The sequence below is a fragment of the Phoxinus phoxinus genome (genome assembly GCF_949152265.1).
Source record: "Phoxinus phoxinus genome assembly, chromosome: 14".
In the NCBI taxonomy this organism is placed as follows: domain Eukaryota; kingdom Metazoa; phylum Chordata; class Actinopteri; order Cypriniformes; family Leuciscidae; genus Phoxinus; species Phoxinus phoxinus.
The window spans coordinates 21,175,717-21,200,623 of NC_136889.1; the positions used below are offsets into that span (position 1 = coordinate 21,175,717).

A 24,907-nucleotide genomic window follows, 5' to 3' on the forward strand; every position below is an offset into this window, starting at 1 on the left:
ACCGCTGAAATGCCGAATGGGACACCTTACGGACTCGTAGCTGCTACACTTGGCGAGCCAACACTGCAACCTGAGTTTCTAAAAAAATTTACCCTGCAGGAGTTTTCAAAAAAGTTCGGTTTCAGTAACCGGATACTGCATTTGCGTCATAGACTGTAAAAAAGCACTTTTTAAAGTGGACTATGTCTGCTCCATACCTCCGTTCTGCTCCAATTTTGATGTATGTTGATTGCAGTACGACAAGGCTTGTTAAAATTAAGTAAATACAATCTCCTCAGTCCTCCGAAGATCACGAAAAAAGTCCGTTGGTGCTTCAGTGACTACTTCGCTCAGAGACCCTGTCAATCACAGCTGCCAATCATGACGTTATACCACCGTTTTTGTAGGTAACTAAAAACAAACTTATTTTAACAACAGACACTTTAACTTACATCAGCGTGATAAAAACGACAGAAAATGACAGAAACCACCTTTGAAAAAAGATATTTGAGGTGTAATTTAATTGTTTAGTTGGTCTCACGTCCTGTTGAATAACACGGAGGCGGGGTTTATGACCTATACTAGGACCAGCCACCGGGGGGCGATCGAGACGTTTAGTCTCCACTTTTCAGGGCTTATGCGTTGTGCGGCTGCTTAAACCATGGCTTAAACCAAGCGTGTGGACAAACTGCCAAAGCGCATAGAAAAAGCTGCGGTTTTGAAAATACCGTGTTCGTGTGGACAGGGCCAATACATGCCTGCCAAATTTTAATATATAACGTTACGATACTGATCATTTGACGACTTAAAATAGTTTAGAAAATCTGAAAAATATTTGTTGCAGAATGCACATTTTCAATTTATTATTAATTCAGTGTATATGTTTGGATGAATAGTTTGTCAATAACGACGAGCTGAGGCTGACTAAAATATATATGTTAGTTTAAAATGTGTGCTATACTAATATCACACTTGAATAAGGCCTAACGTCTTTTTGGTAAGGGTTTGGGCGCCAAAAAATTCGGGTGTGGAGCGAGACGACGAGCCTCAAGCGCTAACGTTAAGTTACATCTTGAAAACCTGCAGTGCTAACAAATTGTGTTAGGCTATACTTTAAAGTCATCATCCCTGAGATATGTTTAATATTTCGCACTCCAGCTAATACGTTACCAGATTGTTGTGAGAAACACACAAATGAATCGTGAACTTTGACCATGAATATGGTAAAAGTGTGGACGTATGGTACGGTGATTTCCTTTAGTCCTCCTGTTGTTTGTCATAACTTGGAAATCTCTGCCTCGTGCAGTAAATCTAGGGGCGGCTCCAGGAGGGCGAGGCTGGCGGTGACGCGCTTTTCTAATTTTTTATATCCAAAGACAGATTTCTGCCAAAGTACAACCAGTCAAAGTGCGCCATTAGGACACTACCAGGTGTTTGCATGTCCCTCTCTTGCGTCTGTCGCTTGCTTCAGTGCTGCTCTTTCTCTTTGTGCGCGCAGTGAGTCAGATCGATACGGCACACAGCTGATCAAACAGCGCTGCTCTCCAGCCACATCACCTGCTGCCTGCTCGCTGCTGTCGGTGAGTGCCATTTCTAACTAACGTTAACGTAAAACCTTAGGCTACTAAAAGGGTAACCATAGTTTCCGGCAATAAAATGTGCTAACTTGTGCTAGTTTCCACTGTCTTAAAAACAAACTGAACAAAATTAAGAGATTCTAAAACATTTTTACGCTGTTTTACATCCAGTTTTACACTCAGTATTCACGTAGGCTATTAAACATTATTATCTTGCAAGTGACAAAACTGTCGGAAACTATGGTTACCATTGTATTTTTTTGTAAAGAAACTGATTTAAACTTTAAACCATGTTTAAAGTACTTTGAACGAATGCGCCTATATGATGACCAAATAATTTGCTTCGATAGGCTGATCACAAGAAAGAAAGAAAGAAAGAAAGAAAGAAACAATCTTTGTAAAACGTGTTGCAGTGGATGAATGAGGTGACATGAGTATGGAGTTTCATGATTTGATGTTTAGGTGACCACCCAATGTTCTTCAGTGTAACCTTGCCTGACCCCCCCTAGAGTGCTAGAATATTTCACATAAAAAAATAAATAATGAAATTAGTTATGATTAATTATGCTATTAATGTCCATAATTTGAATAAAAAAAGTCTATGGGTCAGTGATCAAACATACAATTGGTTTAACATAAAAAAAAAGTAAGTTGCCTTCATTTTTAGTACATTGAAATAAAAGAATTGAGATAGGCTAATATAAGGAAGTAATACAACAAAAACTAAAAAAACCCTCAAAATATTATGTTTTCTGAACCATAATATTCATTATCTAAGTTGATTTGATAAAAGAAAAAAGTTGTGATAAATCATGATAATTTTTGTAACAACTTTTACAGTATATACTAAAATCAGTGCTATAACTGTTTAACTTATTTGGCTGTACAGGTGATGATGTGCCTGACATGGTCTAGACCTTTTGCAGACAGGTTATTTTTGCTTCTGCACAAACACAGTCTATTACTCAATGTTGATCATGATAAGATTATAATGACGTTAGTGATAAGAGAAATGAGGGATTCTGAGGTTGAAAACGGTTGAAGTGATGGTTCAATGACAGAAGGAAATTATAAAATGAGGTGTTTCAGTGAATAAGACATCATCAGAATAACAGACCACCATCTGAGCGGTGTAATTTATCAATCACATTACAGTAACAACAAGAGAGCATTTTACATATTTATTGAATATGGTGTTAACATGACCATCTGTTGTTGGACTGGTTTTATTCATGTTATGAGTTTTGTATATCAGAGGCCAAGGGCAAATCTTTCAAAATATCTGTTCTGCGGATACATAAATCATAACTCCATGTGACTAAAACAAGCGACTTCTACAACATTCAGTTGAAGTACATCATATTTCACAAGTATTGTTTTGCGAGTGAGGGTTTGTATGCTGTGAACTCTTTTAGATATACAAGTTGCCACAGTTGTTTATGTGAACTATGTATTCTGTGCATATAGAGTTTTAATTGTTTGGCCACTATATCATTCCCACACTTGAATAAACCAGCTCATTTAGAGCATACAACATGAAGCACTTTTTTTTGGTTGACTGACAAAACATTTTTTACAGTGTGGACCACCTGTATTTTATCCTTTTTTATTTTCTTGTCCCACATGCTAAACTGCTTCATATAATCCCAAATGTCTTCGTCTATCTGAATCTAAATCCAAAGCAAAATATAGAACATACTGTAAATTGCTAGGACACTTTATCCCAAGGGATCCGTTCATGTGTCTCCCCTACCTGAAGTTGGACCCACAAACCTTTACAAAAGTACAGGAAGGGATTTTCGGTGCGTTTTGTTGAAGGGAGACACTCCAGAGAATGTGAGGGAGGAGAAGAAACACTTTTTTTAATCAGTTTAGACAGAGGTCCTTGTCCTCTTGAGCAATGGATGAGGGCTCACACTGGACATAATGGTCTGATATCATTCAAAATGATGGCTACAGACTGCACTCCTTTTAAATAAATTTTCATTGTATTGCCACACACTAGACTATTATAAACTACAACCTATGCAAGAGTAAACCATTCACTGCATTTACTCATAATTCTTGTAAAATCTCTTAATACTGTCTATATGAAAGGAACTGCCTGATGTGTAATGGCTGTGTAGCATTTAAAATTAGATATTTTTGGTTAGCAGCAATAGGTTTTAGCTGTGGTCAAAACAAAAACATATGTGGACTGCTCTGTTGACAGGTTTGCTGGCTTGTGTGACAAGTGATAGGAGGATTAAATCGGTCTGTCTGATTTAGTAACGTCAAATCATGCTCTGTAACTCTCTCTCCTTATTTGTGAGAAGCGAGTCTCAATTAGGAGAACATGAATGGTGTCAGCGATTGGAGGGGTTTCAAGCGTGAAGAACGTGCATGTGTACACAAGCCCAGGTATTTATGTGCATAATTATTTGTTTGTAGGTTTGCTAAGTGTAGACGAAAGTCTCAGTTACTGGGGTGATGTGGGCCTGCATGTGCCCAATGTGAAATTAATGGAAACTTAATTCTTCTGTAAGTTCAAAGAAATCTCAAGTTGGCAGGAGGACCTTATTAGGATGGAGAAAAGTTCACACAGGGACTCTGTGTGTTATGTGTAGGGGTTTCTTCGTCCTGTCCTTGGCCTTTTGTTCAGTGGTATGTGTGTCTGGACTTCAGCCAAGAGCTTTACCAGAATGGCAGTAGGAAAGTGCTAAAGTTTCACCAGCTCCCCACTGAAATATGTGACCATACTTAAAAAAAAATATGTAAAATTATTACAAGGGTGAATTAAAATGAACTACCGGTAGTTGTTACGGCCTGCTTCCAAGGAGCAGGACAAAGAATGAATGACTGACTGAATGAATAATTACCACGAAGAGTGAGAGCATATCAAACAACTAACATACAATGACTACTGGACAAGGGAAAACTCAGGGCTTAAATACAAGGAGTAATCAATAAAACGACGAGCAGGTGTGGAACACAAATCAGTGAGGGTACGTTTACACGTCAACGATGTAAAATAACGGAAAAGTATTTCCTTTGCGGTTTTCGCGTACAGACCGCAACGTTGTCAAAGCGATCCCCGTTCACACGGATCCGCGGAAACGACTAAAAACGCTGCATAATGCTGCCAGGCCTGTAGTTGGCGCTGTCACTTTGTAAAAGAACACAACGCGCCTATAGACCGAACACGTAATATGCATACGCATGACGTCGCCGTTTTCGTGGTTCACACGGAGACAATACTGGTATCTTTATCAAAACTTGCACTTTAAAACTCTTTTTCAAAAGTTAGCATTTTCAGGCCCCCTAAACGATGTTGTTGTGTAAATAAACGGCCAAAATGCATAAAACGTTTTGGTTTTAGTTGTAAATGATGTCGTAAACGGCCCTTAATAATGACGTGGGAGCACTGGCACAGGAACAAAAAACTAAACCAAAACAGAACGTATCGTATTCCAGTGTGTTTGTCATGGGTGTTTGTCCAAGGAGTCTGTGTAAGAAATGGTCAAACCAACAAAAAACAAATATGACGCCAAATAATGTATAAACCACATTATTCCCATAAAGTAACACTTTTCAATACAGAGCCCAGCAGACAAATTAAGTTCTGTTCCAGGGTTCCCAATGTCATAAAAAGCCTGGAAATATCAGAGAGTTTTAAAATAGTGTTACCAGGAAACATTCTAGAAATCAACAACAGTCACAAAACCAATAGGTTTCTGCAGTGAATACAATATCTAAATAATTTGTAAACTCTGCTGTTTCATCATCTAAATTTGTTCTTTGTGAGTGAATTCCCTAGTCATTTAGATTTTTTTTTTGTGTGTGTGTGCCCGCAATTCTCATCCAGTGTTTACATCTGGATAAGTCGTTGAAATTCATGGTTAGAAAGCGTGGCAAGCCTGTGTTCTGCATTCTCACACTCCCACATCTCGCTCTATCCCTTCCTGTCTGCTGTGATGTGCGTATTATTAAAAAAGATGAAGAATGCTTTAAAATAGGTTAGATGCACTAGTCTTCAAAAGCTTGCTGTCAGTACATTTTTGTAAAAAATAATACCTTTTATTCAGCATTGAAGTGATCAAAAGTGACAGTAAAAACTCTTTAAAAAGATTTCTATTTAAAATAAATGCTGATCTTTTGAACTGTCTATTCATCAAAAAATGGTAAGGTTTCTTGGTATATTCTTTATGGATGTGTGTTTTTCTCTCAGACAGAACACAATGTTTCATGAGTTGTCTCAGTAAAAGCGTTGGCACATCAGCGTCTCACCTTTACTCTTTCTGTTTACTGAGGCAGCAAGCCAGATCTCTGACCTAAAACCCGCAGATGCCCTTTAGCCTAGAGAACAGGGAACTCTGCGTATTAAAATTGTTTTGAGTGTTTGTTTGTAGATTTTGTTTTCACTCATTCATGCAGTTTCATTGAGATTTTATTTACTATTTAAACACGTTCAAATAAAATTTGTCTTCTATTTCACGTCAGTCTCTGTCCTCATAAAGCTCTGAACTAAATTAATAATTTTTGAGTGAATTCATCTGCGGGAAAAGTATGGGAAATAATTAGTGTACTCAAAATTATCTCTGTAATGATTCTCTATAAAGAATTTCAGGCATTTTATGATAAATCGTCTTCTGCATTCAGAAAAATGTCCCCAGATTTCCGCAGAATTGGAGCACCTATCATTCAGAGAGTTCTACGCATATTGAGCCCTTGAGCATTCGTTCCTGAAATATTTGTGTATAAAAAAAAAATATATATTTTTATGTTTTCAGCTATAAACCGTTTTATATTTATATTCCCCACAAAAGCAGTGCAGTAACTGTTCATTTTCTTCTCTTTCTCTCTTACTCACTCTTTCTTCTTGTTGTCTTTGATTTGTTTTTTTAGTACGTTAAGTTTTAGACTTGCTTATGTTATAGACCTACGTTTTTAAATAAAATATAACAAAATATATTATACATAATCCTAATAAAATAAATGGTTTAAAAACATCTGAATCTGATCTGATGTGGAGACACATTTATATACAGAAACATTTGAACACATGGCTCTCTTTAATTCAATTCAAGTTGTAGTTTTTTTTGAGTAGGGCAGGTTTAATTTTCACTACCGAGAGGTTTTGGGTGGATCTCTTTGTGTGCACATGAGAGGGAATGTCTTTGTGTTCTTTTAAAGTCTGCAGTTTACTGCTTTTTAACTTGGTTATCTGTATTTTTTTTGCATGCTTTTCTCCTATGCTGTCTTTCTAAGCACTGTATGTTGTTGTTTTGCCAGATATTTTTTCGTGTGTGTTTGTTCAGTACTCACTACTACTAATGTGTGTGTGTACGTTGGATGGGTTTAAATGCAGTGGACAAATTCCGAGTGAAAAAAAAAACACTAAAATGTATTTTAAATACATTTATTTTATGCCAAGTATACTACAAATACATTCACATATTTAAATATCCTGCAATTGTACTTTTGTTATAGGCTACTTCAAGCTAAATTGGAACATCTCATTTTGTACTTAATGCACTTTAGTTATCTGAAATAATGCTGAGGTCCAACTAAAGATATAGGCCTACTTGAGTATATTTGATTGTGCTAAAGTGAAACTATTGCAATTATATTTTAGGTACACTTTACATATCTTGCATTTAAATTATACAGTGATGATCATAATATCCTTACTAATAGTGATATTAAACACATTTCTGGCCTAATATTAAGAAATATGCATTGTGCAATAAAGAAGAACTCCAAATAAAGTTTAATTACATTTATATCAGTAAGTCTCAAGCAATATGTCAGTAAATATATTTATGGGTTGGCTTTGTAGTATAGGCTAGTTAGCATGAAATAAATGTAGGCTTATTTTAAATACATTTTGGCATAGTTTTTTTTTCACTAGACATATTTGATCACCGTCACGCTCCTAACTCGGAAACTCTTAAGAAATTCCCAAACTCTTAATTACGAGTTGTGCTGTTGTTCATGTGGATTATTCATGTTGTTATTATTCATGTTGTTCATGTTAACTCGTAAATGCGTTGTTTCTGACATGACTTGAAAGCACCATAACTGCCGAAGCTAAACCTTGACCCCCATTGCCCCCAACGTCCTACCATTGGTTGAACCAGAAGTTGACACGTCAGACCGCAATGCTTGATCTATGTTTCGAACACGCCATAAAGCCAATACCATCATCATACTCGCCAACAATCTGTTTTGCTGTGCTTTTTCTAAACAACCGAACTCACAAGAGTGCACACTATTGGCCACATTTGTCAGAAGGAAACCTTTAGAGTCTAGAAACTTATTGCAGCTAAAGACACAACTCACCGTGTTTTTCAAATCTGAGAACAATAAAATAATTTTTTAGATGATGCTATGTAATTTTTTTGGGATCAGACTTTATTTTTGTGCAAACCAAAGAAAATGTGAGGCATGTACTGAAGCATCTAGCTTGTTTCTGCTAACAGGTGCTGTAAGGGAAGGATTTCCAAACACAACTTTTGCAATTTGCAAATAAAATTATTTAATTTGATAAATATTTAAGTACTCCTTTTGTACTATTTTTGTTGAATCCTCTGTTGACCTGTTATGATTAAATGTACAATACAATGAACTCTATTTTAGTTCTAGCTGTTAGTAATAAAAATGAACAGGAATTGTGTTTTCAGTTGCAAAATAATCATTCATAATCATGAACTAAGTTTTATAATTTATTTCTATAGCACTTTTTCACAATTTTCCATGGTTGCAAAGCAGCTTCACATGCATATTAGCAAGTAGTTACAAAAGTAAATGTATGTATTACGTAATTAATAACAAATAAAGAAAACAACATATGGTCAGTTTGAAATGGTGAAAGTTTTATTACTTTAGTGTATACACACAATACACCAAAATGTGTCTATAATGTTCGAATACACTTTTCCCATTAATGGTACTTTAATGGCTCGTTGCACATTAAAATGTGGACTGCTGTCAAAATATTATGAATTATTAAACCAATTATTAATATTATCCTGACCAGTTCTCAAAAAATTACACATTTAAATGTCGAATAAATACAGAAACGTTAACTGCATTAAAAAAAAAAAACGTATAATTTATTAAAATCATTTCAATTCATGCGTCACATTTAAATCCGCAGCGTAATGCGAGACTACCAAATTTCATTGCGTTTTAGGCTAGGCCTACATCAGGAGCAGGCAGTTCTGCAGAACATTGAGAGTTGAAGCGGCAGAGACAATCGGCAGAAAAATGTTACGGATGGTTTTATTCCATCCGCACGGACTGAACACAAGCAGTTCTGCACATTCACATTCTTCCACCAACCAACGAAACTGTCTGTGTTTTAGTGCATGCACAAGAATAAAACTAACTTTATGCTGGTTAATGCAATTGCTTCCTGCAGCGCGAATGACAGATCATGTCAGATAAAAGGGAAGCAAAACAGAAAGCTAACAAAGAAAGAGCGCAAAGTAACCCCAGTTTAGCATGGTGATCTGTGCGGTGGCGCAACTGGTAAATTGACAGCGCTCGTGCTCGTGTGGCAGCGACCCGGGTTCGATCCCAGTTCGTAGTGTTTCCTACATTCAATGTACATATGTGTTCCCATTGTCTCTGATGTTCTCCGGATAAGTGAGTAACTGGTATACTGGGGGTGTCTGTAAAATGTCAATTAAAGGTAAATTCTTAAACTGTGCCATTATTTATAAAGATTACTTTATTGTATTTGAAAGCACACAATAATGATGGCATTAGCACGTCATAAAAGTATGACCTCAGTTACATTAATATTATACTGATAACAAACTATGTTCAACACTGTTATTGAATTGCAATTGTAATGTCACCAAAATGCATTTACAGTTTATGCTGAGTGCAGTCTGCATTTCAAAAGTACACTTTAAATATCTATACTCTTGTATTTAAGTATATTTGGAATAGTTCCACTTTAGCACAAACAAGTATATTTTGGCCAATGCAACTTTAGTTGAACTCCAGCACTGCTTTTGGGCTAAAACTAAAATGCATTTAGTACAATATTAGTTGTTCCAATTTAACAGACTTTAAGTATACCAATTTATAGTGTGCCACAAATACATTTAGTTATACTAAAGTACAAATTAAAGGGCACCTATTATGGAATTTTGAAATTTACCTTTCATGTAGTGTGTAACATAGATCTAAGTGAACAAAAACATCCTGCAAAGTTTGAAATATGAAAGTGCACCGTATATAAAGTTATTGTCTTTCAAACGTAAGAGTCGACTCGGAGTCATTTTTATGAATCGTTAGAAGACCGAAGCTTTTTCTCTGACTAGATGACGTCAACTTGTAAAGTTATTTGAATACGATACGCCCACTTATTGCGCTCCAAGGCCAGGGGAAATATCATGGCGACGAGACGCTGTGTTCTGAAGTGCGACTCAAAAGCCAACTTTTTTCATCTGCCCAAGGAGGAGCATTTGAAGACTAAGTGGCTACAATTCATATAACTATACCACAGAAGTATAGTCCGAGCCTGTGCTTTGTTCGCGCCATTTTGAAGACGATTGCTTTACCAACTTAAATGCAATCAAACTTGGATTCGCGATATTGAAGGAAGGTTCAGTTCCAAGTGTATTTGCATCAGCTTCCTCCTCCGTATCACAACCTGTAAGTGTTATTAATAATTTTTGCTTTTATATTTTATGTAGCATGCTTAATAATTATTTTGTTTGTTGTGTAACCACCGTTTAGCTTCTAGGTCTTCAATGACAATTGTATTGAGATATGTGAAGTGTTTGTCGTTGTTTTCGGAGTTGTCTAAAGAATAGAGTAATACCTTGTAGTAACGTAACTGCATTTTTTTTTTGTGTAAAATGTTATGTTTATGCATCGGGCTAACGCAAACAAAGACTGATTGTGCTTTTACAATATGAACTCTGGGCTATGCTCACTAACATAACATTAAATTATTTATCTTATTTTTCGTTTTTTACTACAAACTATAAAGCAGTGGACTATAATCATTATTATAACACAATTTAATTGATAAAAGCATCATTGTACTCCGTGTTAAAAATAAGTATTATCTCTGTAAACACTGCTGGGTCATCTGACCAATCAACGCAGATTAGCGTCGCGCAAAGGAGGGGTTTGGAAAAACGAGTCGTTGAACGAATCATTTGGGAGTCGGTGAGCAAATCAGGTAAAAATAAATGCATATTATACGACAACAAAAGTGTTTTTTGTCATTGCATGCATGTAAAACTGTTGTTGGGGACTCCCTAAACAACATTAGGAACATTTTAAATGTCATAATAGGTGCCCTTTAATAAATTGTGCTTAAGTGTGCTATTTTTTTTCCATTGTTGCATATTCTTCTAATTTAAAAATCAAGCCTGGGTTCAGACACGATTTGACAAATATAAAAATGGATATTTTTAAAGACAGATGTAAAGTTTGTGCACGTTATTAATTTGATATGCTGACTTGCATTATTTTAATGATCCTGAACTGTGGTCACATACTAACTCTCTCACTCACTCACTGGCATGCTGTTTATTCTGGCTCTCTTGAGAATTATCATAGTCTATTTGTTCATCTTTGGTTACAACGTTACATAAAGCATTGTGGACTCTGGACCTTTGTGACAAACTGTTTAGAAGAACTTTCCCCTCTGCATCTCTTACTAGATAAACATTTGATTTTAAATTAAAACTGGTGCCTGGCCTGATGTGCCTCTACTGTACGCTCCATTAACTGGCCCTCTTCAAGTTATATACTCTTCTTAAACGTGCAGACTCTTCTCAAATTTATAGACCGTTATGAAAGTGACAAACTTCGCAGTTATCAGTAGAACATTAGAGCCTCGACCACAAGGAAATTGTCCATCAGCTCATTTAAATATCAAACCTCGGTTCAGACACGATTTGACAAATATAAAAACTGATATTTTTTGCAAAAAAATAAAATAAAATCCTTGCCAACTCCATCAAAGGAGTTATCCTGTCTGTTTTGATGTGATGAGTCCTCTAGAAGAGAGCAGTATAACCTGCCACAGCGGCTATTTACCTCCTTCCACAGCACCCGTCTCACTTTATGTCATGTGCCTTAGACAGATTTAGAAATAATTATATTAAATATGCATCATGTTTTTCTGTGACGTTTTTCTATTTTTCTGTCACTTTTTCAGAGAAAAGTAGTAAAAGGAGGTGCGTCTGCTAATATAACTAGGAAAAAACAGGCCTACTAGCAATCATTGGCATGTCTTTTTGGGCATGCTGTTTTTTATGTAGCCTGCCAAGTTTTGTGTCTGGAAAAACCCATGAAAATCACAAACAGGTTTAGAGACCATTAAAGAAAATGCAGGCAACACCTATTTGACACTTGCAGGACACATAAAAGGTACAGTACACTGCCGTTCAAAAGTTTGGAGTTGGTAGGATTTATTTGAGTGTTTTTGAAAGTCTGTAAAACATTATTACAATTTAAAATAACTCTTTTATTTTAATATATTTTAACAATGTAATTTATATTTCTGTGATGGTAAAGCTGCATTTTCAGCATCATTACTCCAGTCTTCAGTGTCACATGATCCTTCAGAAATTATTCTAATATGCTGAGTTGCTGCTCAAGTAACATTTTCTTCTTCTTCTTATTATTATTATTATTAATAATAATTATCCCCCCCCCCCCCCCAAGCATTTATTTGAAGAACAGCATTTATTTGAAATCAATTCATTTAAAAATTACAATTACACTTTTGAACTGTAGTGTATGTTTAACATGCAGGAGGAGGTGTACGGTGTTGCTCTGATATCAGGATCTGATTTCTGTTTTCATCCTCCAGCAAGAGCTTCCTCTGACACAGTTGGGCCTGCGATGCAGTAGTCTGTCAAGCCAGGACCTCGCTTGAGTTCTCCAGAATGAGCTCCTCCCCATGTCCAGTCCCTGCGTCAGTCTCCCCTGCCCTGGCCGATCGAGGGGACTCGCCTAACCTCTTACCCCGTCTGTACACTTCCCCACTCGGCATGGACAACCAGACCATCTGCATTCCATCTCCGTATTTGGAAGCCTGTCAGGATTATTCACCACCGCACGGGGGAGAGTTCAACCATGGAGCTTTAACACTCTACAGCCCGGTGTCCTCCGCAGTGCTTGGGTACCCTCATCCCCCCGTGTCTGAAAGCCTGGTCCCGCTCAGTCCCACAATCTTCTGGCCTTCCCACACCACACACACTGCGCTGTCTCTGCACTGCCCACCTCCACTGGCCTACAGCGAAACGTTCTCACACACTGCCTGGGAGGACGCCAAGACACACACGCTTAACCAGAGCAGGTGAGAATGTGTATTAAACAGTGCGTGTGTTAAACTAGCCACTAATAGCAGATATATTCCTTTAATCTCCATGTGGCAGCTGTCAAAGGGATAGTTCAGTTGCCATAGAAACAATAACATCCCTGTGACCAAAGAAAATGTTTTATTTTTCCTTCACTTTATTAGAGTTGCTTGCTTGCTAGAGTATTTTAAATCATGCAACTGGTTGAGCAGACAATAAACCGTTTAAAGAAACCGTCTGTTCTGACAGGATCACTGACAGCAGGGAAGAAATAATTTTAAATGCAAATAATGCAATGGTCTATAGTTTGTTTAGCAAGAGAAATAGGCTATAATATTAAATTGTCAGTGAGTGCAGGATCTAAATGCAGAAATTATTTAATTAAAAATAATAAAATACTTGTAAATTATGTAAATGCATTGTATTTGTAGTATACTTAGCATAAAATAAATGTATTTCAAATACATTTTAGTATATTTATTTTTCATTAGGGAACTAATCAATGAAATAAACATCAGGTGCAACAACTCAAACAATCAATGGAAAACCATGGAAACAAAGGGTACATCTCAAACATTGAATTAATATATGGTGTACATGCAAATAGGCACTAGTAAGGACACTGGCTCACTACACATCCGGACACTGACTCTATTTCTGGTGATCACCACTTGTATTTATGAACAGCAGCAGAACTGATATATTTCGGACATTATTTTTTAATGTTATTTAAAGTATATTATAAATACTTAGCTAAATAACTTTACTAATACTTAGCTAAATAATGTTTCTTGTTACATGCAACATTTCAGCTGTAAATAATTATAAATGTTAGCTAGATTATGTTCATTACCTGTCTAGTGATGTACAGTACATTACAGCTATTTTAAATTGTAATAATATTTCACAATATTACATTTTGTTTTGAATTTTTAATCAAATTAATGCAGCCTTGGTGAGCATAAAGCCTGGAACACACCAAGCCGACACCGACGAACTAGCGCTGATGAAAGCCGACTGTTGTCGCCTCGCGTCGAGGTAAAAAGCTGCACTTGAACACCAAGAGAACTACTCTGGAACTACTGCCGACTGTCAGCTAGAATGCGCGTTCTGCGCCTGCGTGTAACTGTCTATTTCTGCAGATATATTCGTCTATATTCGTCATTCAAAAAGGGAAACTGACGATACAGGCTGCAGAGACACAAACCAACAGAGCAGTGCGTACTTACCGTTTTGAATATCAATCCTGCTAAACACTTTCTTTATTCCACTCTGACTCCACTCATGTTGATATTGAAATATTCACCAAGGAACACTCAGATAAGATGATGTATAATTAGAACAGCCTTCTATCTATACCGCTGTTTTGCTATTATTCTCGTGCACTGACTCGTTCACTAAGCTGAACAGCCAATCAGAGTTCTCTCTTTCACTGACGGCCCGACGCCGATTCAACATGTCAAATCGGCTGAAAAAAGCCGACGAGGACCGATTTTAGAAAACTTAGTCGGCGGACGCACAAAAACTGCCCTACGGCCGACCGTCGGCTTGGTGTGTTCCAGGCTTAAAGGATTAGTTCACTTTTTAAAAAAAACTTTAGCTGATAATTTACTCACTCCCATGTCATCCAAGATGTCCATGTCTTTCTTTCTTCAGTCGAAAAGAAAATTAAGGTTTTTGATGAAAACATTTCTCCATATAATGGACTTCAATGGGTCCCAAACGGTTCAAGGTCCAAATAAGTTTCAGTGCAGCTTCAAAGGGCTTTAAACGATACCAGACAATGAATAAGGGTTTTACGTCAAGGTACGTCAAGCGTGACCTTTTCAACGTAATTGCGTATTACGTGACGTCACGAACGAGCATCACAGAAAAGAGCAAGGCGAGCATTTGTGCTTATAAAACTTAAACTTTTTTATTTATATTTGAAATGACCGAACGTTTCGCTAGATAAGACCCTTATTCATAGTCTGGTATCGTTTAAAGCCCTTTGAAGCTGCACTGAAACTGTTATTTGGACCATGAACCATTTGGGACCTATTGAAGTCCATTATATGGAGAAATGTTTTCATCAAAAACCTTAATTTCTTTTCGACTGAAGAAAGATATGGACATCTTGGATGACATGGGGGTGAGTAAATTATCAGCAAAAGTTTTTTTTTTTTAAGTGAACTAATCCTTTAAGAGACTTCTTTTAAAAACATTTAAAAAACGTACCGATCCCAAACTTTTCAAAGATGTATAGTACTATAATACTATATCAAGCACCTAGAGCAGATTAACTGCATATAGAAATGTCATAACAATCACATAGCAACACACTTGCTACCACCCAGAACACCCCAGCATCATGCTGATGAGTGTTACACAAGGCAAGTACCTCTCTTTTTTTTTTTTTTTTTAAGAAATGATAAAATGTTTTTTTCTTGTCCTTTTACTTCATCTGTACCTTCATCTTTTATAGTTCTGTCCTTACTCATGCAAAGCTGTTAGGGCAGCAAGTGGAAGGTGCTGATGGCTTGAATCCTTCTCCAGGCATTGTGGGTAAAGGAGACACGCACTTTTGTGCGGTGTGTCATGACTACGCCTCTGGGTATCACTATGGTGTCTGGTCATGTGAGGGGTGCAAGGCTTTCTTCAAACGGAGCATTCAAGGTAATACTCATGGTCAAACCATTTAACGTAACAAATACATGCTCTTCAAAAGTTTGGGTTTCTGAAATTCCATGGAAATAAATGGAAAGTGTCTTCCTTTTTGAGTCGTCCCCCCCCCCCCCCCCCTCCCCCTCCCCACCACATCCTCAAAAACTGTACTTGTTCTGTACACCGATTTCTCCGGATATGTCAGGGTCAGTGCACTGTGTTCCTCCATAAGGACTTAAAACACGTTTGTTATGACCTTTCAACCAATAGACGCTACTCAAAAGGCCAGATACTGTATGTAAAAAAACATGAGAATATAGAATCTCAGTCAAAACCACACAATATTTTTTGTTTTTTAAAGGACAAGCATTCTCTTATCATGGATTACATTGAACAGGGAATACATTTTTTTGCCTGGAATGAGTTTTTGTATGTTCCTACTAATATCTCCAAGGATTACTTCATTAAAAAAAATTGTTCAGAGAGGAATATTTGTGTAATTTTACAAACATCAGAAAAAAAAAGTAATTTTTGAAGATTACATTTAGCCTTGTTCAATTATTAGTGCTTTTAAAGATGAACTTTTCATGACCGTTAGATAATGGCAACGGTATGTATATATGAAGAATTATGTCCATACAAAATTTTTTATATCGTGCAAAAAGTTAATTTATTTCAGTAATTCAACTTTAAAGGTGAAACTAATATAAACTCATTACATGCAAAGTGAGATATTTCAAGCCTTTATTTGTCATAATTTTAATGCTTATGAAAACCCAAAATTTGAATATTGTGAAAAGGTTTTCATAAGCTATAAGCCATAATCATCACAATTATAACACATAAAGGCTTGAAATATCTCACTTTGCATGTTATGAGTCTATATAATATATTAGTTTCACCTTTAAAGTTGAATTACTGAAATAAATTAACTTTTGCACCATATTCAAATTTTGAGTTTCACCTGTATGCATGTATAAAAAAGAGATTTTTATAAAAAATATATGTTTTACAATAATTTATAAATGTCTTATATACTCAGTTACATATTGAGCATTCATATATTGCGATTATTCTGTTTTGTTTGCTTTAACACATTTCTTTAATTTTTTATTAATCATGCTAAAATATATAATTTATGTCAGCCCTAATGGTAATATTATCTTATACAATAGAGTGAGATGACATTAAAAAGCTGAATCCAAGGTGTCCACTGTGGATTTGTAGTCCAGCTTCCCCCACAAGAATGTTTTTTTTTTCTTTTTTTCTCCCAATATTCTTCAGGACACAATGACTATATTTGTCCTGCCACCAACCAGTGCACCATTGACAAGAGCCGACGCAAGAGCTGCCAGGCCTGTCGACTCCGCAAGTGCTACGAAACGGGCATGATGAAGTGTGGTATGCAGCTGCCAATCTATTTTCTGTGTGTAGCCCCATACTTATTATATAGAAAGAGAATGATATCATACTTTGAACTAGGGCAGTAAACGATTAATCGAATCAAAAAATAAAAGTTTGTGTTTACATAATATATATGTGTGTGTATAGTGTATAATTATTTTGTATATATAAATACACACGCATGTATATATTTAAGAAAAATTTGTTATTTATACATAAAATAGTTATATTTATATATAATATAAATCATATAAAAATATATATGCATTATATAAATGCAAATATTTCTCAAATATATACATGCATGTGTGTATTTATGTAAACAAAATAATTATACACTATACACACACATGTAAACACAAACTTTTATTTTGGATTCGATTAATCGTTTACAGCCCTACTTTGAACATTCTTTTTTTATGTGGATCTATAACACAGTATAGAAATGAAGTGGGTGGGTTGTGAATACCATTTCATGTTGATTTTGTCTGGCGTTAAGACGTATATTCTTTAAGACGTATAATAAAAAAATATTTACCCATTTTTAAATATGTTAATAAAAATGTAACTCAGACTGTCGTCCTGGAAAATGTGAAGTGATGTCATATGATGTGTGCATTGCATTTGTTAAATTGTTACGTCTGAAAAGATGTTATAAGTTAGAATGATAAATCGTGTGCTGTGCTGAGTGTGCACTTTTGATGCATGTGTGTAATTGTGTGAACAGGTGTGAGGCGGGAACGCTGCAGTTACCGTGGTGGTCGTCATCGTCGAAACCCCCAGATCAGAGACAGTTTGGGCGGGGTGTTAGGGGTCAGAGGTTGTCCCCAGCATAATTTAGAAATTCCTCTGAATCCCACTGATCACCTCTTCCCTTCCGGGGGCAGAGCTGAGGGCTGTGTCCTGAGCTTCTCCCCTGAGCAGTTGGTGAACTGTATTCTGGAGGCGGAGCCTCCTCAGATTTGCCTGAAAGACCCAGTGAAAAAGCCATACACGGAGGCGAGCATGATGATGTCACTCACCACCCTCGCTGACAAGGAACTGGTGCTCATGATCAGCTGGGCCAAGAAGATACCAGGTGTGTGTGCTTGTATAAATATATGAAATATTCATCTGATTTATAAGTTCTTAGTTTATTCTTAGGTCAGGGGTTCACAGCAGATTCACTTTATTGTCATTTCTAAAAGGTTAATGGGATTTAGTCATCATCAAATAGTTTAGCGTAATGTTGCAGGTGAACAGGGGCTGTCAAGCTGCAGAAATGACAAAAAGCTTCATAAACATCATAATTTTGATGTGTGTATCTGTATGTGCACTTACCTCAAGCATTTGAAGGGCAGCAACTGTGTGTAGGAGTGTGTTCTGAAGGCCTTTGTGTTTGTGTTTCTCCTCACAGGTTTCGTGGAGCTGACGCTTTCAGATCAGGTGCATCTATTGGAATGCTGCTGGCTGGATATTCTGATGTTGGGATTGATGTGGAGATCTGTGGATCATCCCGGGAAGCTCATCTTCTCACCCGACCTCAAACTGAACAGGTAAAACCTCCCATTGACATAGGAAAACATAAAAGCGGCTCCTTCCACAACACAAATTACACTGCCATCTGTGTAAACGTCACAACACTTTCTTAAAACCAAGAATACATTCTGAGATGATAATTTGGGAGTATTTACACTGAAGAGAGTTCACTGAAAAAACGGTTCACTCCAAGCAGAATCAGTATTTTAACATTTCTGTTCATGCTTTCCTTCTGTAACATTTATTGTTCCGAAAACGTTTGATTAGAAAATAACGGTTAGTAATGTAATTTTATATACAGTGGGGGAAATAATTATTTGATCTCCTGCTGATTTTGTAAGTTCACCCACTTAGAAAGAAATTAACGGTCTGTATCCGTTAAAATAAGCCTACCATCAAAATTAGAGACAGAATATCAACCAAATAAAAAGCGTATAAAGGTTATACATTGATTTGGATTTCAGTAAGTGAAATAAGTATTTGTCCCCAAACAAAACATGCCGTACTTGTGGAGAAACCTTTGTTGGTAAGCACAGAGGTAAGGCGTTTCTTGTAGTTGGTCACCAGGTGTGCACACATCTCAGGAGGGATTTTGGTCCACTAAATGTACTCTAAATCCTAAAGGTTTCCTGGCTGTCGCTTGGCAACTCAAAGTTTCGGCTCCGTCCACAGAAGTTCTATAGTTCATGTTCCACACGTCTGTGGGAAGCAGAATTCTTGCTGGTTGGTAGGGGATCAAATACTTATTTCACTCGATCAAATGCTAATCAATTTAAAACCATTATAATATGTGATGTTCTTAATTTTTTTGGTTGATATTCGGTCTCTATCCGTTAAAATAAACCTACCATAAAAAGACCCTTCAGTTCTTTGCAAGTGGGCAAACTTACAAAATCAGCAGGAGATCAAATCATTATTTCCCCCACTATGTTTCAAGTGGTTACCCCAAATTCAACTGAAAATGCAACTTTTAATGAATTGAACGATACCAAGAGACTGGCTAAACCTCGTATCTCGAGTGGATCCTCAAACTGCAAAACCTCACAGTAGCTACAGGAGCGGAGAAGAGCGTCTTAGGTTGTAACTAGACTGCAAATACCAGACTGTGCATAACACTTGGTCTTTTATAACACAAGCTTTTTGCCAAATATATTAAACGGCAGTAAAAACGAATAGCTTTAATAACCTTTAAGTTGATAAAGTGGGAGAGATCGGCTCATATCTTGCTTGATGGTAACATTTGAAAAACACTGGTGTTTAGTGGATTTATTCATTAACCTTCAGATAATCTGCTATTGTGTGTGTCCAGTTCACACAGTGTTTGTGTGTGCACGCTGTGTATGACGTGCATGAATGTTGCTGCTGTTAAAGTTCATTAATTAAGAAAACTGAATGCAAAAAGATTTCACCTTCTTTGTTTTCACTGCAAAATGTCTTTATCTCAAGTAATTTTGTTTCTCAATTGTTTCTCAAGTAATTTTGTTTCTCAAGTAATTGTGTCTTGATTTAAGAATGTTGAACTGGAAAACAAGACAAAAAAATAAGGTAGAAAATGATTTTTTGCAGTGTTTGTCTGGTTTGCATGCGTGTGTGTGTGCATGTTTATTCATTTGTGTCTCTGTGGAATTGAATATTCCTTTTCCTTGGTGATTATCTCTAGGGTCTTAACAAACCTTGGCGTGTTCTCATAACACAAGCTTAGTTTGTACCATTCATTTCTCACACAGATTTGAGTGCGTGTATGAGAAAGTATGTGAGACAACGCGTGCTTCCTTTGTCTTTCACCTGAGACTCTAAGGTCGTCTGTATTCATTCAGTATAAGCTGCTGTATGTTAAAGTGCCCCTATTATACTTGTTCAAATATTACTTTAATGCAGTGTGTCATATAGCTGTTTGTGAATGTAAAATGTCTGCAAAGTTTTAAAGGGGATGTCTAATGTTATTTCATGCATTCTGACTTATTTACACTGTTAAAAGAGTTGGATTCTCATGCTAAACATGGCCAAAGTTTCAAAATACGAGTTGGTCATATGACGGAGTATTTCCAAAAGTAAAGAATCAATTCTGAACTGCTGAAACGAGTCTTCAGCATTTCCTGTCTCTCTTCCTGTTACAAATTTGCAAAATGCCAGCCTGTGGTCTCCATTTGCTGCCCGCGAACAACACTGCGCCCTCAAACACTGTAGCTGAGTTTGGCTCGTGTTGTCGACATGTTGAGAAGATGCCGTGTTCAGTGCTGCGAATCCACTTTGCATACATTTCCAAAGGATGAGGACTCTCGCTGGAATTGACACAGAAAAAAACGATGCCAATCATCATTACGCTGTAATAGGTGTTTTGTTTCTGACACTGTAAGCGAGTTGACCAATCACAACAGACTGGGCCATCTGAACCATCTAAACCAGTTTTCAGACACTTGAAATGAGGTGATGTGGGAAAATTAGTGACCATCAGCTTGACCTTGGATGCCTGTAAACCTATACTAGGAGACCTCCAAAATAGAATAAAAGGGGCACTTTTAACTGGTTACAGTAACAAAAAAATAGAAAAAGATGGCAAAGATGCTCTCTTTTTTGGTACACATAGTGTATGTGAAAAAGGATGTGTGTGTGTGTGTGTATATGTGTGTGTGTGGCCTTTTCTCCTCTACAGTTTCAGACTCTTTCTCTCTACTACTTTCAGGGGTGAATGGAATTGTGTTGAAGGCATCATGGAGATCTTTGACATGCTGCTAGCCACCACCTCCAGATTCAGGGAACTGAAGCTACAGAGAGAGGAATACGTCTGTCTCAAAGCCATGATCCTTCTCAACTCCAGTATGCCACTTCTCTCAATGTGTGTGTGTGTGTGCGCCTGTGTTATTTTGAGTAAAATGCTATAAAATATGATGCTACATATCTTCTCTACATAATTGTAGGGATAGTTAACTATAGTTAGCATGTTGTTCAATAACAGAAGGTTTTGATTTACATGACTGTTCTCTGGTCACCTGCCAAGGCCGCCGCATTATATTTTAACCCTATAAAGCCTACTCCTGTTTGATACTTGCTAAGGCCTCTAATCATCCAAACATTGCTGAAAAACACAATCTTCTACATGCCTTCTGTCTTGCAGGCATTTTAATATAATTATAAAAAAAGTCCAGCTTCAGTATGTCTTTTTGCCTTGAAATCTTTACTAATTTTATAAAGTTAACGTAAATAAACTTCTATATTGTTAGTAATTTTTCAATAGGAATATTTACTGGACTGAAGCAACTTAGGTCTACCTGATTATCAATGCATATATTTTTTTCATGTTAAAATGTATGCATCAAATAAGTTGGAAGATGATTCATAGAACATTGAATTAATATGTTTAGCCCCCACAATGAAACCTAGAGCTTTGATCATGAAACTAATCATTTAAATATCATCGTAGCAAGGCATATTTTAGAGGTGATAACGGATATTTATATGCATTGTATGCAAATAATCTAAATTTCATTGATTTACATTATAAGCTATCAGAATTTCATCTCTAGTTTTCAGCTTTAATAACTAATGCAAAAAATTGCATATTTTTCCCCAGTATGGGCCTCTGTATAAAATTGGGGTTTTCACTATATCATAATATATGACATACATAATTTCATGATTTATCACAAAAAATTATTTTATCAAATCAACTTAGATAATGTATGTGGTTCAGATGGTTCAGTTCCTGTTGATTAAAACGGTTCTGTTCTCTTTCATTAATATAATATACTGTAAATGAAATAAAATATTTAGGGGTTCCAGGCTATTAACTTTAAGTTAAACCAACAATACATTTTTATAGTGTACAAAAGGCTGATGCATCTAAGAACATAAAACGCATTACATATATATTTTTTGTCTAAAGGTACAATCAACTGTTCAATAAAAAAAGAAAACGATTGTTCTGAATATTATCACAAAACGTACTATTCTCTTTACCTACATCAGATCTCATCCTGTTTTGTGCTAATTAACAGATAACTGTTCAAGCTTGTCACAGACTCCTGAAGGTGTGGAGAGTCGTGGGAAGGTTCTCCGGCTGCTGGACTCTGTGACTGACGCTCTGGTTTGGAGCATCTCCAGAACGGGCCTGTCCTCTCAGCAGCAGTCCATCCGGCTCGCCCATCTGCTGATGCTGCTCTCACATATTCGACACCTCAGGTACCCCTGCAGACACTTCCCTCTCATCTGTCACTTTGCTCTTCTTGATCATGCAGATAGTGATCGACCGTTCTCTTCTCTTGTCGTCCATATAGCAACAAAGGAATCGAGCATCTGTCGAGCATGAAGAGAAAAAACGTGGTCCTGCTGTACGATCTTCTGCTGGAGATGCTGGACGCCAACACGTCCCAGAGCAGCCGGATGCTGGCGACACACACCGAAACCTCTCTCGGGCCGGACACACAACAGACCCCAGAGATCCTCCACACATCCAGACCGCAGCCTGCACCGAGAGAGAGCGACCAGGAGACCCGGCACAGTCCACAGTGAGTGGATACACACACGTGTTGAATTATGTCGTTTTTGGTAATACAGAAATCATAATTTGAGTCCATCTACAGAACATCAGTGCTTAATTCGCCTAAAACAGTAGTACTTTATTAAAAGGATGATTCTTTACAGCTCGAATAACACATTTTTATAGATCAAGTTCATGTTTAACTGCTTAAATACTGTATATACAGTATTTGATACTCCCATTCAAAAGTGTTAAAGATTTATTTTTTATTAAATTAATACTTTTGTTCAATTTAATGCATCCTTGCTGAATGAAAGAATCTATTTAAAAAAAAAAATATTTGAATGTTCTATTCATAAAATAATTCTGCAAAATTATTGATCATGGTTTCCACACAAATATTAAGCAGCACAACGGTTTCCAACACTGATAAGAAGAAATCCTGGTCACACTTTAGATTAGGGTCCAAATCTCACTATTAACTATGACTTTGTATCCAATTAACTCCTAATTACTGCTTATTAATAGTTTGTAAGGTAGTTGTTAAGGTATTGGGTAAACAGCCAATATCTTAGTAATATGCATGTTAATAAACAACTAAATCATAGTAAGAAATGGACCTTAGTGTTACCGAAATATTTCTTGAGCAGCAAATCGGCATATTAGAATGATTTTTGAAGGATCATGTGACACTGAAGTGTGGAGTAATGATGCTGAAAATTCAGCTTTGCCATCACAGAAATCAATTTTAGGAATAAATGCAACCTAAACATTAAAAATCTTAAAGACCCCAAACTTCAAATTCCAAGCACACAATTTTTTTGTTTGGTTTACAAATGTAAATAGAGTGTAACTTGTGCTAAACCTCTAACAAGGTAACACAGATTTTGTGTCTGTCTCTCTAGCGCTGAGGAGACATTGCACTTTAGGACATTGGACGTGGACACAGACTGACAATCTTTCTTCTGTATGCTAATTGAATTCGGACCATCCATACTTTTTCCAAGGCGCTTGTATGGGATACAAACCACACCTGGGAATAAGAACTCTTGGTGATCAACGACCTGAACCAAACAGGGCTTTCATATGCCGTTTAGTCCTACTTCAACACAATACAGTTCGAACTATATCGTTTCCTTTTATGCCATAATGTCAACCTGAAGAGAAATTCATCTCATTCTAACCAATCTCAATCGTGTTAGAGAAATCACAAATGGAATCTTTTTAAGGCTGTATCCGGTTCCGTATAATGTGAAATGTTATTTCTGTGCCACTAATAGCAGAATAGCAAGAAAACTGGTTTTAAACTCGATTGAAACACTCCCCCTTTCTGCCATTGCTCAGGTAGCCCCACCCCAAACTCATGCCATTGGTTGAGCAAGTGTAATGTTGTCTCCTCCTGAGCCATTCAAACACACTGCATATTTAAACATTTTGTTTGTCACCCAAAATCTCTGAGAACTGTTTCCCTGAAGACTGGCCAAACTTAAAGGAAATGGTATGCACACTTCTAATAGTTTATGCATTTTGTACTCTCTGTATTAGTGGTTATTTGCTGTCCTGTGGTGCTTTTCGTGGTTTGTAAAGTACTTGTCATTGACAGTAAATGTAACGCTTATAAAAAACGTTTGCAGCTGTACTCTTAAAGCCCGGATTCCACGCACGATCAGGTGTATCATTCTGGAAAAATGGCTTTGTAATGTGTAATTTCCTGGTGCTACAAGTGTAATTAATGGTGCATCCTGAAAAAATGCCTTGTGTAATCACAACCTGCACCTACATTATAAAGCTGGAGTGTATAATTTCTGCATGTGTCAACAAGTAGTATTGCAAAAGTAATTTTCTAACAGTTTTTTCCAAACACTCCCTCATCTGCCATTGGTTAGCCAATGTTACTGTACTGAACAGGTAGAGATGCTCAGTGTTTTAACTCTTTCCCCACACCTTTGACAGAATTTTCCGGCGACGTTATTATGCATCTTCTGAAAAAG

General features: G+C 36.7%; 1 protein-coding gene across 1 annotated transcript; it reads left to right on the plus strand.

The window, feature by feature from the left end:
• Positions 1 to 575: 575 nt before the first annotated feature.
• On the plus strand, positions 576 to 24,720 carry esr2b (estrogen receptor 2b). Its single transcript, XM_079635704.1, has 11 exons — positions 576 to 1,221; positions 1,478 to 1,559; positions 12,385 to 12,873; positions 15,339 to 15,529; positions 16,802 to 16,918; positions 17,649 to 17,999; positions 18,318 to 18,456; positions 21,123 to 21,256; positions 22,435 to 22,618; positions 22,714 to 22,944; positions 23,822 to 24,720. Exons 3-11 carry the CDS (start codon positions 12,461 to 12,463, stop codon positions 23,868 to 23,870), a joined length of 1,809 nt encoding a protein of 602 aa, XP_079491830.1. The 5' UTR covers positions 576 to 1,221; positions 1,478 to 1,559; positions 12,385 to 12,460; the 3' UTR covers positions 23,871 to 24,720.
• The last annotated feature ends 187 nt before the right edge of the window (positions 24,721 to 24,907 follow it).

Coding starts and splice junctions, on each gene's coding strand:
- esr2b (XM_079635704.1), top strand. CDS start 12,461: ATGAGCTCCTCCCCATGTCCAGTCCCTGCGTCAGTCTCCCCTGCCCTG. Junction 16,919..17,648: donor AACGGGCATGATGAAGTGTG/GTATGCAGCTGC, acceptor TTGTGTGAACAG/GTGTGAGGCGGGAACGCTGC. Junction 22,945..23,821: donor GAGACCCGGCACAGTCCACA/GTGAGTGGATAC, acceptor CTGTCTCTCTAG/CGCTGAGGAGACATTGCACT.